This window comes from Drosophila navojoa, chromosome 3 (genome assembly GCF_054131105.1).
Source record: "Drosophila navojoa isolate 15081-1374.11 chromosome 3, UAZ_NAV_1.0, whole genome shotgun sequence".
Classification (NCBI taxonomy): domain Eukaryota; kingdom Metazoa; phylum Arthropoda; class Insecta; order Diptera; family Drosophilidae; genus Drosophila; species Drosophila navojoa.
The window spans coordinates 18768005-18783854 of NC_142891.1; the positions used below are offsets into that span (position 1 = coordinate 18768005).

Sequence of the window (15850 nt, forward strand, 5' to 3'; positions counted from 1 at the left end):
GTGCTGCATTAAAAAAGGAACTCTGTATATGCCAAAAGCCGATATACAAACATATATATATTCGCAGTAAAATACTTTAAACAAATAGATATATGTATGAGTTGGCCCATAAATTATGGCCACTGGCCTAATGCATTTGGCCTCATATTAATCAATGTGTCTGCCGGTTCATGTCTGCCAATTTTTTCTTTTTTTTTCTTTTTTTTTTTTTTTGCTATGCACTTTCTGCTTTCTGCTTTTTCTGTAATTTATTTGGCCAGCGCAATTATTTGCATTTTATTTTGGTCATTTAAATGCATTTTTTGCTGTCTCTAGCTGCAAATGCATAAACATAAATCAAATTGGTTTTTGTTCGGCGCACAATTCGCCTCGTTGATTTGCATTGGGGATTTGTTTATAAATCCGCAAATACACGACGCTCTAAATAATAGTTTAGCGTATTTATATTGCTTTTTAATTGTTGGCCCCGCCTAACTAACTCGATTCACTTTTTTCCCATTCCCATGCATTTATTTATTTATTTATATTTATATTTTTTTTTTTCAATTTTTGTTATGCTGGCAGCATATGCTGCCGTGTGGTCATTTAATTGCAGCATATAATATTTGTCATAGGTATTTTTTAGGTATTTTATTTTCTTTTCTTTTTTCGTTCAATCTGAATTCATTTTAAATAATTAAAGATACGCCGTATTTATGGCACGAGCAATAGAGCAATTGCAATTGAAGTGGAATGTTTTCAATTTTTCATTAATTTTTGTTTTGTAATATATTTTGATATGTGTGTCATGGAGTTAGATAATGGCATATGGCACGGTCTGTGTGCAAAAATATTTAAAGATTGAAATGAAGAGCAATAATTGTAGAATAAATGTAAGTTAAATATATGAGGTGTATTTTTAAAATTTTAAATCAAATTATTTATGCTTAAATATCTATTTTCTTCCTTTGAAAAAATATCTCCTTCTGATATTATTATAAGTAAACATTTTTTATTTTTTTTTTATATATATTTTCTTTTATAATTTTATTTTAATTTTATTAAAAATTTTTGTTATATGTATTTAGCTCTTTATACTCTTATGCCTTTACTCTTTGCTTTGGATTTAAATAATGCATTTTTCAATAAACTCAGCAGAAACATTCAACTAAACGAAAATTGATTCATTTGTCTGCTGAGTATATCCAGACATTAACTTGAATTGCAAGACTAAACCCATTCAAAGTGAACTTGTCTCCAATTTCATAGTGACTGGCTCTGAGCATTGTCTTCAATGTAGCTCAAATAATTTTACGACAGTTTTCAACTCAAAAATGTCTGTAAATCAAATGCAGATAATTTTCCAAATAGCTACACGCACACGCAGGATGGTGCTGAGGTGGACGGTGTGGGGGCTGGGCGGACCTTGACACACCTAGACGGCAAGTGAGGCACTCAGAGAAAATAATTGTGCAGTGAGAGAACCACAAATTATAACAATTTTATGGCACTTTCTTTGTCAGTTCAGTCGTGGGCAGTAAATTTACATACTTCATGATGAGCTGTGTGACTGCCTGGCCTGGCCGACTGCCTGCCTACGGCAACTTTACTTTATTTATGCCCGAATTCAAAGAGCCGCAAAAAAAAAAGAAGTTGGATATAAAGGAAATCTCAAAAGTGGGCTGTGCGTGTAGATGAACACAATTGCGCGTCATAAATTTGAATTATTGTGCTTTTTGCATTTGACAACGACTTAAAAGCACTTGCAGCGATTTTGGCCAGTCGGGCAGGAGTCGGCCACGAACATGTCCTTGAGACACGCACGAGTGCGAGCGAGCCGGCAAGCGAGCTATTAGTATAGAGTGAGAGAGCGAGAGGCAGTCTGTGCCAGTTCTATAAAATGCGCCTTTTGTGCTCTGCTCAGCTGCACAACGCCCAGAAGGCACAGGCTCGGACATGCGACAGGGAAAACAGCAACGCGCTAACCACTGGCTAACCACAGACATTTTTAGTGGACATTTATTTAATGCTTCAAACGCATTGAAATTTGCGCCCCGAGGCGACGCCTTTGTGATGAAGTCGGTCAGCGGCTGCCAAGCCATTGTGCTTGCTGCTAACAGTGCATTAATAAAGTATACGCCCAGTGTACGCGTGTATGCGGCCAGAGACCATTCAAGAAAGAATAATATAACAACTATATAAGAATCTTACGAGCACGAATTAGCTGCGATAGTTGAGTTTGCTGACTGTGACAGATTGCATCTGCCTCTTGGAGTTGGCTTAAGTTCATTTCGAGCTCTTCAAGCTGAGAGAGTTTTCCGCATGTTGCGCTGTGGACAAAGAGAAGACTTTAATGCTGATTCTACATATATTTCGGTAGTTTATTGATATTCAAGCTGCATTCATATTTTGAATTGGAATTTAATTTACATTTGTAAAATAAAATATATTTATTTTAATTACTTTTATTTATTTATTTTATGTTTAAAAAAATCATATTTTTTTTATATTTTTTCTATTATTATTATTATTTTTTTTTGCATTTTTACATATTTAAATATTTTTTTTTTTTAATATTTTCGAAATAGGGTATGCTTACATCTCTTTAGAGAAATCTATGTTGTCAAAACTCTTGCTCATGGTCGGATATGTTTGAGCTATACGAATTAATAGTTTAGTATCTAACTATAAGAAAAATATTTATATATTTATTAAAATTTATGAAATGTGCATTTATTGACTCATTACGATATTTATGAGCATTTTCAACAAAGGGTCATATCCAGCATGACTTGCCTGAAAACGCTTTAGTTCACCTTTGATTCTGCATTTTCACCTCAATACCCTTTACTTATCATTATTTATTTATCGCATAGACAGACGGACAAAAAGTCGCTAGTTTCGGCTGTAGATTGAATTGATTTTTAAGGCATAATAAAAAAATAAAAAAATATTTGAAAATTCGAGCTGGAATTTGGCAGAGAGCGCAATCTAAATGCTGTTAGCTCAACCAGACCTGTTAACAATAAACAATTGACCGCATGACATGACAAGCAACGAATGTGCTGTCCACACTGGCCAGTGGGCAGCTATAAAAATATTAAATTGTACATGCCCACAAGAAGAAGAAAAAAAGATGAAAATACCCAGACCCACACACACACACACACACACATACACAGAGGCCTTTGCGTGTGCTGCCTATGTTCAATTGCACAGCAATTTTATTTGTAGTTTTTCATTCGATGCGACATGTCTGCACAAATGTTGCATAGCAATTGCTTTGTGTGTTCAATTTTTGGCATAACAATAAACAAACGAAAAATAAAACTACAACAATGGAAAAACAACAGCAGCAACAACAACAACAGACGGTCAAACAAATGAACAAGAGCTGCGCACAAATTGTGCAGCTGTCAAAAGCAGAAAACAGAACTTGGACCAAGTGAGGCGTGGCTGGCGGCACAAAGCTTACTTTTATATGGTCCAAAATGAAATAAAAAGAATGAAATACAAATATAAAGGCATATTTTTAGTGCAAATGTATCGAAATGTAGATATCCTCTAACTATGAAATTTATTTGGATTTTATTGTGATAAGCAAAACTCTCTTTTTGCCTCGAAATATATGTGAGATGTATGTAATCTCTCTTCTAGCCTAATACACCTCTTTTACATTCATCTACCAGAAACAGGGTATGCTTACATGTACGAACAGTAAGTGTGGTTTTCATCAGTTTTGTCAATTTTAACAATGTTGTGGTGGAATGACCATCATCTCTAGAGCACAAAGCGCTGCGTGTGAGCATCAAAGGGATTAAATATTAGCTAAATATGCAAAATATTTTACAATATATTTTTGTAGTGCACGAGCTAAAGGCATATATGTATATTTATGTAACTGGATTTCATTTTTTCTGCATACAAGTTGAAATTCGAGGATCATATTATGGTGTGAAGTGAATCAAAAACAATCAAAACCTCAAATCACTTAGGCGTAATTAACACCATTCAAGTGTCATTCATAATTGAATTATTGTTTCAAGTTGCACGCATTATTAGCTAAGAGTTACATTCAGTTATAATAAATTTTATATGTAAAACTCTTGTTGGAAATCATAATTTAATTGGCGAACCAGAGATATAGAACGAGAACTGAAGATTTTCGAAATTGGAGATAAAATTTAGGAGAAGGCAAAAAAGTACCTAAAGTGATTAAACTCTCATCCAAAAAGCTGTCTAAGCCTCCGCTCTTGTAGAAGGAGAAGACTGAGGTGCCATATCGATCGTGTCAACAACTTCAAATTAAAATATTGATCCCATAGATATGGATAAAATATCTACTACATGCTAGAATATGGATTATCTACTTAGCACTAGAATCACATTCATTCCCTCAGATATATATCTAAATATAACGATTCTGCTTATAGCGTCGAAACGTTTATATACGGTTATAAGTCTTCTGGGTTTAACCACGGTCCTATCCTAAAATGTTTAATAGCTTTTATGAGATATTTAATTTAGTTTTGTTTATGGTTGTCTTAAAGGTACAATAAGCTTTAAGAAATAACCAGCTAAGAAATATATAATTTAGAAAATTTTTAAAAATACTAAAAATGACAAATTTTTGCAACATAACTGAACGAATACACTTTACTGTCGAGTACATAGATTGTATGTTCCCATACTTATCATATTTCTATGTTCATGCATGTTCATGAACAATAACGTTAACTTGGCCCAATTTTTGTTTGTCTACAGCCTAGAGGTATGCTCTAGTATTTAGTGGAACTATCGTATAGCTGTTGTCGCATGTCTGATATACGTCTGCATTGCAGAGCAGCTCTTGTGCTTTTTCGCAGCTAATAAAGCCCGAGATGGCAGTTTAATGCGACAACATCTTCAATTCGCACTGAGCTGTCGCTTAACACATATTAAGCCCAGTGTACCGAGGTACTTAATGTGTATATATGTATGTGTGGATGCGAATGTCTATATGTCCTTAACGCGAGCAGTTGACCGCAATGCCAGAGTTCTTGTCGTTGCTGTTGTTGCTGCTGTTGTTGGTGTTATTATCGTTCTGGTCTTTGTGTGCTGGGCTCTGCGTTCCAGGGTCACATTTAATTGAGCGCCATGTTCAACAGGCCGTTGTACATGCGCATTAAATGTAATTAACTCATTATAAATGATAACGTGGCCAAAAGGAGCCGCGCCACGGCTCGTCTTAAGCCGCTGCCAAGCTGAGCCAGCACTAAACAGTAGCCGGCCAGCCGGGCAGGAGCACGACTTGTCATCATAGCTAATTTAGCCAGCCAACTGGAGCCCAGGGCGAACGTGTTATGTTTCCGCACAGTCACACGGCCAGAATGGGGGTGTGGGGGGTGTGGGGGTGAGGCGGGGTACGTCACGCAAAATGTGAAATTATTACCGGAAAAGGACAATGTGACACGCGGGCTATTATTCAGGTGCCCAACTGTGGGCAGCTATCTGGCTGGGCGCTATAAAAATGCTTTTATGCTCTCAAGTGTGTGCTGATATTTGACCCTGTTTATTGCGGGCTTTTGTTTTCTCTCGTTTCGTTTCGTTTCGCTTTCGTTTTCGCTTTTAGCATGCTTTATTTTATAGTTTGTCTCACACCTGCCGCCAGGTGTGGCGCCTGTTAATTATGTAACACGCTCAAGTGTTTTGTTACGCACCTTTTGCTGTTCGCTTTGCTAGAAAAATACATTTGTATTACATACATTTGCTCACACTTATTCTCTTTTTTTTTTTCTTAGTGTCCCGACAACTGCGTAAACTCACATGCGGATTTAATTTAGATAAAGTGAAAATGTAGATTAGTATAATTGCACTTGGCAGTCAGCCAGACAGGACCAGGCTCAGCCAAGCCGCAAATTGCAATAAATCTTTTTAATTTCTTTGGTTTATTTTCAGTCTAGTATTTTTTTAAATTATTTTTTTTTTTCATTATTTTTAGTTCATTATTAATTGAGTTCAACTATATAAGCTTAAAGAAAAATTGAAAAATCACCCGATGAATACAACGAGTCGAGGTCTATTCAACGAGCTCAACGAGCTCTATTCCATGTGTTCCTGATGGAATATATCTTAAAGCATATTCGCCATATCTTGAAGATTGAAGATGCTTCCGATGCAGCTTTATCCAATTTGAGCCGGGTTTAGTCCTAACACTCGAATCGCAGATGACGTTCGCAAGGTTTCTTGAGTTCACGATTCAATGCGTTCAATAGACAGCACAAGTGACAATATAATTTCAGCATATGACATCTTTTCTAATGAGAAAAAAGTTTTCGCCGCATCGAGCAGAGCCGGAGCCAAGCAAATTTGCTTTGTGATTGTCAGTGATAGCCATAGTTTGTGTGTGTGTGTGTGGGTCACTCAATCTGCTGCTGCCAGCTGGCTGACCAAAAGCAAACTGTCAGAAAGCATCTGACAAACATTTGTCGTCCGACTGACAAAGACAGAAATCTGAAATCTGAAATCAGAAACGAACAGAAACAAATAGAAAAATATGCATATGAAAAACGAATTTATTCTTGTCCCAAATAACTGTAAAGAAACAACATTTGCAAAAGCTTTCACAACTCGTTTGAATAGTGCGACCCGCGCCCTAGTTCTCGCCATCATCCTCCAGTATTTGCTTAAAGCTGAACGGCGCAAAGGCATAGCCGGCGCCCTCATAGAACTTGCTCATGAATTCGACCCTAAAAATACATCAATCATATCCAACAGTTATAGACTGAAAACGGAATGGAATTATCGCCGAACTCACCAATGCAAGCGCAGTGTGTGCAAGAAGGCCGACAGACCCTCGATGAGCACCAGAATGCCCACGGTGAGCACGGACCAGGCGCCGAACACTATGAACACCGCTATGCAGCCCGTGTAGTTGGAGAAGCGGAAGCCGTTCGAGAACACCATGTTCCACAGCACCTCCGAGAGCTCTGAGAGATGATAGAGACGAGAGAAAGGATAATTAGCATAGCACAGATACAGAGATAGAGTTTAGAGAGAATGTTGAGCTAGAATGTTGATGGAGAATTTTGAGAGAAAATGTTGAGAGAGAATGTTTAATATTGAGAGAGAATGCTGACAGAATTTTGAGACAGAGAAATTGTTGTGGGAGAAAATGTTGAGAGAAAAAATGTAGAGAGAGGTTGTTGAGAGAATGTTAAGAGAGAATGTTGAGCTTACGTGCATGAGCCAGCGACAAGGCCCAGAGTCGCAGATAGGAGGCCGTATGGGAGATCGTGCTGAGCACATACTCGATGGTGTGTATGGCCTGCTGGATGTACACCTCGCTCATGGGCTCGTTGTCGCCATGGCCATGGCCATGACCGCCAGAGGGCGCAGCGGCTTGGTTGGGCGCCGGCAATTGCTTGGGTCGCGTGGCCTTGATGTAGAGCGGCTTGCCCAGCAGCATCCAGGGTATGCAGATGACGGCCACGATCACGAAGACCGTTTGAATCATGTCCTGGCCCTCGAACATGTACTCCTTGCAGCCATCCAGTGGCTCCTGGTGCCCGAACAGCATCATATTGATGAACAATATGAGAATGGAGGGTGCACAGCCCGGCGACAGGGACTGGTCCCTGCTGCTATCGTTGTAGGTGACCCACTTGAAGAACATCATGAAGACCATGTAGCCGAACAGCAGCAGCAGGAACAGCACCTGCGGCACGAACTCCAGAATGATGCTGGCGTACTTTTTGTAGTGTATGAAATTCACGACCGACATGCACACGCCGAAGATCATGTGGAAGACACCGAAGATAATCGAGAGCTTCATCTTGAAGGTGTTCAGGAAGATGATCTTGTTGTCGGCCAGCTGCCAGATGGGGTCCACGCCCACGGGATAGGTCTTGAAATTGCTAATGTTCGGCCGCAGGGTCAGGTAGGGCGTGGAGTGATCGGTGACTGTGGAGGTGTTGTACTGATTCCGCCAGCCGGATCCGAATATGTTCATGGACTTGGAGAAGACGTCGTTGTAGATCAGGCCGGTGTAGATCGAGAAGAGACCCATCAGTAGTATGATGTAGCGGCCGCCAAAGAATATCGTGAATATCTCCTCCTTGATGGAGGCCAGCTGGCGTTCCTTGATGATCAGAAAGGCGGCAAAGGCGATCAATACCAGGGCGTGGCCCATGTCGCCGAACATCACGGCGAACAGAAACGGAAATGTGATGCACGTGTAGAGAGCCGGATTGACCTCCCGGTACGAGGCCATGCCGTAGGCGTCGATCAGGTTCTGGAAGCCGCTGGTGAACTTGTTCGTGCGCGTAAACGTGGGCGGCTGCTCGTTGGTGGAGATGACGTTCATGAAGGCCGGAATGGTCGACTCGGAGATCTTGGCGCCTCGCGAGAGCGCCTGCTGCACCGTGGGCAGATCCCGGACGGGCACCCAGCCCTCGCCGATCAGGCACTTGCCCGTTACGTCCGGATTGAAGTAGTTGAGTGTGTGATAGATGGCCTTCATCTTCTTGACCATGATGGTCCAGCGAGCGAGGTGGTTGGCCGCGGAGCTCAGCACGCGACTGCGATGATCCGCACTCTGGTTGATCACCATCTTCAAGTCCTCGATTCGCATGCTCACGTCCTTGATCATGCCGGCGCGCTCGGCAGCTGAGCTGGGGCAGGGATAAACTTCGGCGTGGTAGCCCACGCAGACCTTCTTGATGCGCTGCTTCAGCTGCTCGCCCTGGAAGAAGGCCACGAAGACGGTCTTCAGCACCGGGTGGCCGGTCTCGTCGTCCTCGCACAGGCCGCTGATGTCGCTGCGCCTCAAGAAGATGTTGCCACGCGAGATGCGCCACAGCATCCGCTCGAAGCTGAAGAAACGCTCCAGCTTGATGACGCCGGCCACAAAGGATAGCTGGCCGCGTTGGGCGGCCGATTGTGTGGCCGCTGGATCATCGGATTCCATCGGTCGATTTGAGTCCAAGTTCATGATCTCCTGGCTGGAGAAGAAGCCCTCGGTGTTCTCCAGCACACTCTTCAGCTCCTGCATGTGCCGGAAGTTGGCGTTCAGGCTGGCGCTGTTCGAAGACATTTCGTGCAGCTCGTTCTCAGTCTTCTCCAGCTGCGCCTCCAGATCGATGATCTCGCGTGGGTTTGGCGCCGGCGGCTCCTCCTCAGCATCCAGATGTGGCATCTTGATGTCGTCCTTGCGCAGCTGGCCCTCTATGTAGCGCACTCGGCGCTCCATCTCGTCGCAGCGCCGCACCTCGCTCACATATCTGCGCTGAAAGGCGTTGACCTGATCGTTCAGATCTCGGAACTGCACACAGCCCATCTCGCCCAGCTCGGCTATGGAGGCGTACGCAGCCTCTGGCTGCACATACAACTGGCACAGGGCCATCTTCTCGCTGCGAAACATGTCGCCCATGGTGGAGCCCTCGTGTCGTTATCTGCAGAAAAGAAACAAACACTGAATAAATAAGCGATAGCCGAAATGAGTCGCCGATTACTATCTGATTAGTAACTGATTAAATGAAGTGTTATTTATTAGCATTGTTCGACCTGACAGTCGTTAAATTACGAATGCTCCCAGCTCCAGCCACTTCTCGGATGCCATAAATAAATGCTCTCCAGCTGTAAAAATATCTTAATCTAACTAAATTTATTGATTTTCTAAATAACTATTGTGGGCGACTAATCGGCTTGCAATGCGTTGATGGGTGAGTGTATATACACTGGAGTGTATATAAGGGAGGGGTTTGCTTTAAGTACGTAGTACGTATTTACGATACTCGATTCGATTCACGGTCATTCACAACAATGGACATTTTGAATATTTAGTTAATTTTGTTTTTTGATTCTTTTTTATGGAATATTTCTATCGATTCCATATAGTAAAAAATAAATTACATATATATACATATATAGTGATTTTTTTATATGTACATACAAGTCGTACCTTGATTATGCACTTTATAATCTACTAAAATCAGTTTGATTCACTATTCATTGAACTGAAATAAATTAATTAATTACAGTTTTTTTTTAAAACATTACTCGTAAAATATTATTCGATCAAGTAAGATTGACCCATATTAGCTGCTTCATTATAATAGCAATTATATACAATTGCAAACATTTAATTGGATTTGACGATTATTTCCATAGCAATCGATTTGTCAGAATATTCAGCAGGTGCTGAGCCAATCTAAGACCCATGTGACGTACATACATTGTTTACGACTGTGGAAATCTCAATGCAACGCCCCAATCAATCAGTAACTACAATAGGAATTTTTCCATGTATATATTGTATTCATGTGAAATTGAACTATTTGTGTACAAGCTATGTCCAAAGATAAGATAACACGGCCCGAAACGAGATATCGTGTTCGTTTCTCGCTTTTCGCTTTTAGCTCTGCTCGGACTTATCTCGAGTGCTTGGGCGAAACGATGCGTTAATAATTTCAAATTATTAACAATTACCGAGCAATCAGCTGGCTTATATATGTATATATAATATATATATAATATATATAAATATAATTTTACAAGTGGCAGCAGGACAAGGGACAGACTCTTTGGCCACATGAGTAATGACGCTGTTTGATAGCCGTTTTCGTTGTACAGATTGCAGATATTTATGGCAGCCCAACTACAGTGGCGGGCTGTGATTTTTGTCTCGCATGTCGAGCCATAAATTTGATTGATTCAGCCAATTTGGCGAGTGGCCGCGATAAGCAGCCGCTGTCTGTGCCCTACTCCGATAATTGCCTGCGATTGCCATCGGCTCTGTTCGCGCATTAAAGAGCCTTGCAGAGACTTTAAGTTTATAATTTACCACAGAAGGAAGTCGAATAGTGTCGGGCTTGATAATACGCCAACCTCAAGTGCTTGCCTAACATCAAAAGTCAATCAATTGTGTCAATTGCTTAATTTTTGTACTTGGAAAAAAAAGAACACGAATTATAATGAGGAATGGAAATCATGTTAAAAGATTATTCAAACTAAACTTGAAAACTTAATTAATATATAAGCGAAATTTAATTAATTTTAATATGCTCCTGTCATTAAGAGCATAACTAATTATTATATTACTATTAATAAAGTAAAATTGTGTATAAAAAGCAATTATTTCCTTTGTAAATTAGTTAGAGAACATGAACATTAAACATTATATTAGAAGACATTGATAGATTTGCCGATAAATAATTTATTATAATTACAAAATATATAGTTTATATAAATTACTTTAACATATATATATATATAAAAAAATAAATAAAAATAATAATAATAATAAATTTTGATTGTTATTTTAAATATTTAATAGAAAATATGTTAGGTTATATTTAATTTAAACTAGCTAGTTTTGGATAATATTAAATAAAATATTATATACTAAATAAAATCATAAAAACAAGTAAAAAATAATACAAAATATAATATTTAAGAAAAATACGTAATCTAAAAAAATATATTAATAATATATTCATTTCTGTAGAATTAAAACGAATTTAAATATTTAAAAATAGATAAACAAAATAAAACTAGTTAAATCAGAGTCCCATGCAAATATATTCAACTTTATATACATATATTTATTCCTTTCTGCAAAACTTTTATAAAATACTTTCTATATTCAAATAAAAAAATTCCACAATAATAGTTCCATTATTTAGTCTATTTCATTCAGTTCTAAGCACTTAAACTTCTCGGTGCGCACTCACAGTCCAGCTCCAGGTAGATTTAGTGTTTTAGCTATGCCTGCGGTTTTCTATTGTAAATCAAAATGAATGTACGAAACGAACTGACTGGAGCAGAGCCCCAGGTCTGTGGGCTTGAATATGCCTTAAAGTTGGCCATAAATCGTTTGGCCGAGAATAGGAGCGGAAACAGCACAATAAACTCTAGTTGGCTAGCCTCAGGCTGTCATTCTATGGGTACACATCCTATGCACACATACATATATATGTTTGTATGTAGATAGTGAGTTTGTGAGCTTGTGTATGTGGGCTATAATTACGGTACGGGTGGACGGTGTGTGGGCGGTGGTTGATGTCTAGCAATCGACGCTGTGCTTAGCTCATTAAGAAATCCGTTGTCGGCTGGCCGTAAAAATATTATCGGTAACGTAATAATTTGCACAACAATTTATGCGTGTGTGTGTGTGTGTGTGTGTGTGGCGTTGCTTTCACATGATCCATCACGTGCTCTGACGTCATACACACACACACACACAGGAGTGTACATGCATGTATGTGTGCGTGTGTGTGTGAAAGTAGTTTAGCGTTTGCTTTCAGGCAAATCGAAGTCGACGTTTAACTGCTCGGGCAATTATCAAAAATCAATTAAGATACGTTATCGCAAAACATGTCGCTATTAAGATTAACGTAATTGTCTAGAATATGGCTTTGAATAATTGCGCCTTACGGCCGCTCAGGCTCAGGAGTCCTGTTTGGCAGTCTATTTATATATATATGTGTGTGTGTGTGTGAGTGTGAGTGTGTTGCGCCACTCTAATTGCTTTGTGGGTGGCTCTTTATTTACTGACAATACAGTCACAGTATTTTTATATCCCTGCCGAGGATTACAACTTTGTTTACTGCTCAACAAGGAATGTTTATGATAAGAATTGGATTTATGAATGCAAAGCTTTTATGAAATACTTTAAACAGCTGAAGTAACTATTTATTTTTTTAAAAAAGATTTGGATTTTTGTTAAGAATAGAGAGCTGGAAATGCATACATGTGTACATATACAAATGAAAATTAAATATAATCAATTGTTTTTGTTTTATATCAAAAGAAATATTTAAAGTTAGCTTTTTCTGCTTCAAATTTCACATAGATCGAAACTTAACGATAAAAAGAAGATTTTAAAATATTTTCTAAATTCTTTAACGATGACAAATCTATTCTCAAAGGTAAATTTTAATTTTTTCTCAACTTTTACCCCATATTTCCCCTACATATATCCCTTTCATATAGTATCAATAGCTTATTGCTTGGAATTTTTCCCATTTCTAGATTGAAATGTTTCTCCCACATATTTACCAAATCAAGCTTAAATCAAATAAATCTCTGTTGTCAAAGAATATATTTTAGAATGTTATTTCCGCTGCACATGTCTACAGTTCATATCATTCCTGCTTGAAGCTCTACACATTAACTCGGGTAAACTAAACCACGATGTTTAATTTGTGGCAGTGTTTGCGGCTTATCTGGAAACGATTGCGATAACCTCCGGTAGTCGATTTAACCCGCAACGGAGAAATAATCAAGTTAAACAATTTAAAGCAAACACATTTGCCGTGGCCCATGAGTCACGGGGTAATTTGTAGTGGAAAACAGTTTCACTTAATGCTTAAAATAATGTTTTTTTCTATTTATTTTTAGTGGCATGTGTGCAGCATTTGTGAGTGCTTACATTAAAGATCACGAGTTGAATTGGTTTTGTTGTGGGTTTCTTATTATTTTGGGCGCTTTTCTCGGAGTTTTGTTCGCGACCTGGCCGGACCAACGGCGCTTTGTGTACTGTTCGATCAACTTGGCGCTCATAGACCTGGTAGCTTTTGCCAATTAAACAACGGTTAATCTACACTTGTCGCACACACCTACAAGCACACACACACACACACAGACGCAGGTAGTTGGAGGCCAGGGCATATAATCTGTGCGGCTTTTTATCTCGGCGCAACAACGCAAACACTTTGCGATTTCTGTTTGTGATTGCGTTGCTAAACAAGCCTTTGATAGACGCCTCGTTGTTTTTGTGTTAAGGAGTGGCACTGCAAGAGAGAGAGAGAGAGAGAGAGAGAGAGAGAGAGAGAGATGTGGTGGGGGCCTATCACGAGTTAACGGTTTACGGTGCGTCTAACCATGGTTAATAAGGCAATCGGCCCAAACCAACTTACCCTAGCTGCCATGCCAAAGAGCCGATATCGATGGGATCAATGATTGAGCATAAGCTCGAGTTGCTCAACTGCCCAATTGCAGTGCTCGACCGGGCTATTATCATGTGACGGCTATCAGACGTTCAAGTGTGACATCTTTCAATTGTGTTCTACTGGAAAGTAGCACATGTACTATTATTATTATTATTATATCATCGATCATGGCTGTGTGATAAATAGGTTCTATAAATATAGTGCAGCCGTTATTCAGTTTCGAATTTTCAATACTATTTACAGTCATATTGTTTTAAATATTTTAAAGTATTGTTAGCAATCGTTAGGATATTATATTTACACAAATTGTTATTTAATTTGGGTCTAACAATTGAGTGATTCGTTTTCTTTAGCAATTTTATTTGAGATTCTTTTCTGATTATTTTTTTCTTTGCTTGTTGTTTCTAATCAATTAGTCACGAGATCAGATTGTTTTACCTTTTCTAAAAATATGTGCTTTATAGCAGAAAGTTCAATTTTTAATTAGGCTTATCTTAAGTTACCCATAGATTTCTAAGATTACCCATGTTTATTTATGACTTGCTTATCTAGAAATGTGCTAAATTTGTTATCTACCTATGTTGCTATGAAATGAAGCAATAATGAATATGTTAGCAATTAAAAATTTAATAATCTTAGTCGCAAATATTTTCATAAAAAATAATTTAAATTAGGAGAAGAAATTCATATTTTTAGGAATTTTTTATAAAAAAAATGTAATGTAAATTATTATAAAAAAAAATATATATATTTTTATACCCTGAACCCATTGAAAATGGGAAATCAGGGTATAATGGTTTTGTTAAAATGTATGTAACAGGCAGAAGGAGGCGTGGCAGACCCCACAAAGTATATATATTCTTGATCAGGGCGACGAGCTGAGTCGATTTAGCCCTGTCCGTCTGTCTGTCCGTCCGTCCGTCCGTCCGTCCGTCCGTCCGTCCGTCCGTCTGTCCGTATATTTGAACGCGTCGATTTCAGAAGATACAAGAGCTAGAGACTTCAACTTTTTTTTAAAATGTCCGTATATATCACGCGGATATCGAGTTTATCACTAAAAAACGATAACTCATTCCGATACTTTTTTATCGATAAAAAACCTTATCGAAGATCACTAAAAAAAATTTATCTCCTACATCTTTCAAGCTAGAGTCTCCAAATTTAAAATGTATATTAAGACGCATGTCATACAATTTCGGTTTTTGTTAAAATTTACCCCCCACCCCTAAATCCACCCCCTCACCCTAATCTTTGTAAAAGTCGTATATCAAATACTAGAGACTTGTGCTTCGGTAGACACATACATTTTCACAATATGAATACGTTCTGAAAGTTTCATTACGATCGTACGTCTAGAAATTAAATTATTCAACAAATAAGTTCTCCTAATATTGCCAACACTGCAGCGCAACCCAAGCGCAATCGCCTGTATATGTGAGTGTGTGTGTGTGCGTGTATTTGTTTGCATGAGTGCGTGTGTGGGTGCTAATTATTATTGAAATATCAGTTGCTTGTAGGGTTCAGGGGATCTCGTAGTCGAGCAGTCTCGACTAGAGCTTTCTTACTTGTTTAAATTTAAATTGAATATTGCAAATTGAATATTGCTCAATTGATTTTTTTCATTTTATTTATTTATTACAATTTTTATTTTTAAATTAAATAAATAAAAATATTAATTTATATATATACCATATATAATATAAAAATTGTAATAAATGAATAAAATGAAATAAATTATTGATTTATTGATAAGCCAATGTTGAATTTTCTTAATAATTAAAAAGATTTATACACATTATTAATACAAAATATTTGTATAATACAATACTGTAAATACCATATTGTACCTAGATTTGATTTTAAATGACTTTTTTATTGAATTATAAATCATTTATATTGTTTATAACAAAAGGTTATTTTGTAATGATTCAAGTGTCTAA

General features: G+C 38.2%; 1 protein-coding gene across 1 annotated transcript; it reads right to left on the reverse strand.

Annotated features, from left to right (window-relative positions):
• Positions 1 to 6515: 6515 nt before the first annotated feature.
• Positions 6516 to 13547, reverse strand: Vha100-5 (Vacuolar H[+] ATPase 100kD subunit 5). Its single transcript, XM_030384377.2, has 4 exons — positions 13391 to 13547; positions 7198 to 9410; positions 6776 to 6947; positions 6516 to 6707 (listed from the first exon to the last, which is right to left on the reverse strand). The coding sequence occupies exons 2-4, from the start codon at positions 9386 to 9388 to the stop codon at positions 6614 to 6616; spliced, it is 2457 nt and encodes an 818-aa protein (XP_030240237.1). The 5' UTR covers positions 9389 to 9410; positions 13391 to 13547; the 3' UTR covers positions 6516 to 6613.
• Between the last annotated feature and the right edge of the window lie 2303 nt (positions 13548 to 15850).

Excerpts from the sequence above, each read along its gene's own strand:
- Vha100-5 (XM_030384377.2), bottom strand. The coding sequence starts at position 9,388 with ATGGGCGACATGTTTCGCAGCGAGAAGATGGCCCTGTGCCAGTTGTAT. Across the intron at positions 6,948-7,197 it reads CTTGTCGCTGGCTCATGCAC|AGCTCTCGGAGGTGCTGTGG; the intron begins GTAAGCTCAACA and ends ATCATCTCTCAG. Across the intron at positions 6,708-6,775 it reads CACACACTGCGCTTGCATTG|GGTCGAATTCATGAGCAAGT; the intron begins GTGAGTTCGGCG and ends ATGTATTTTTAG.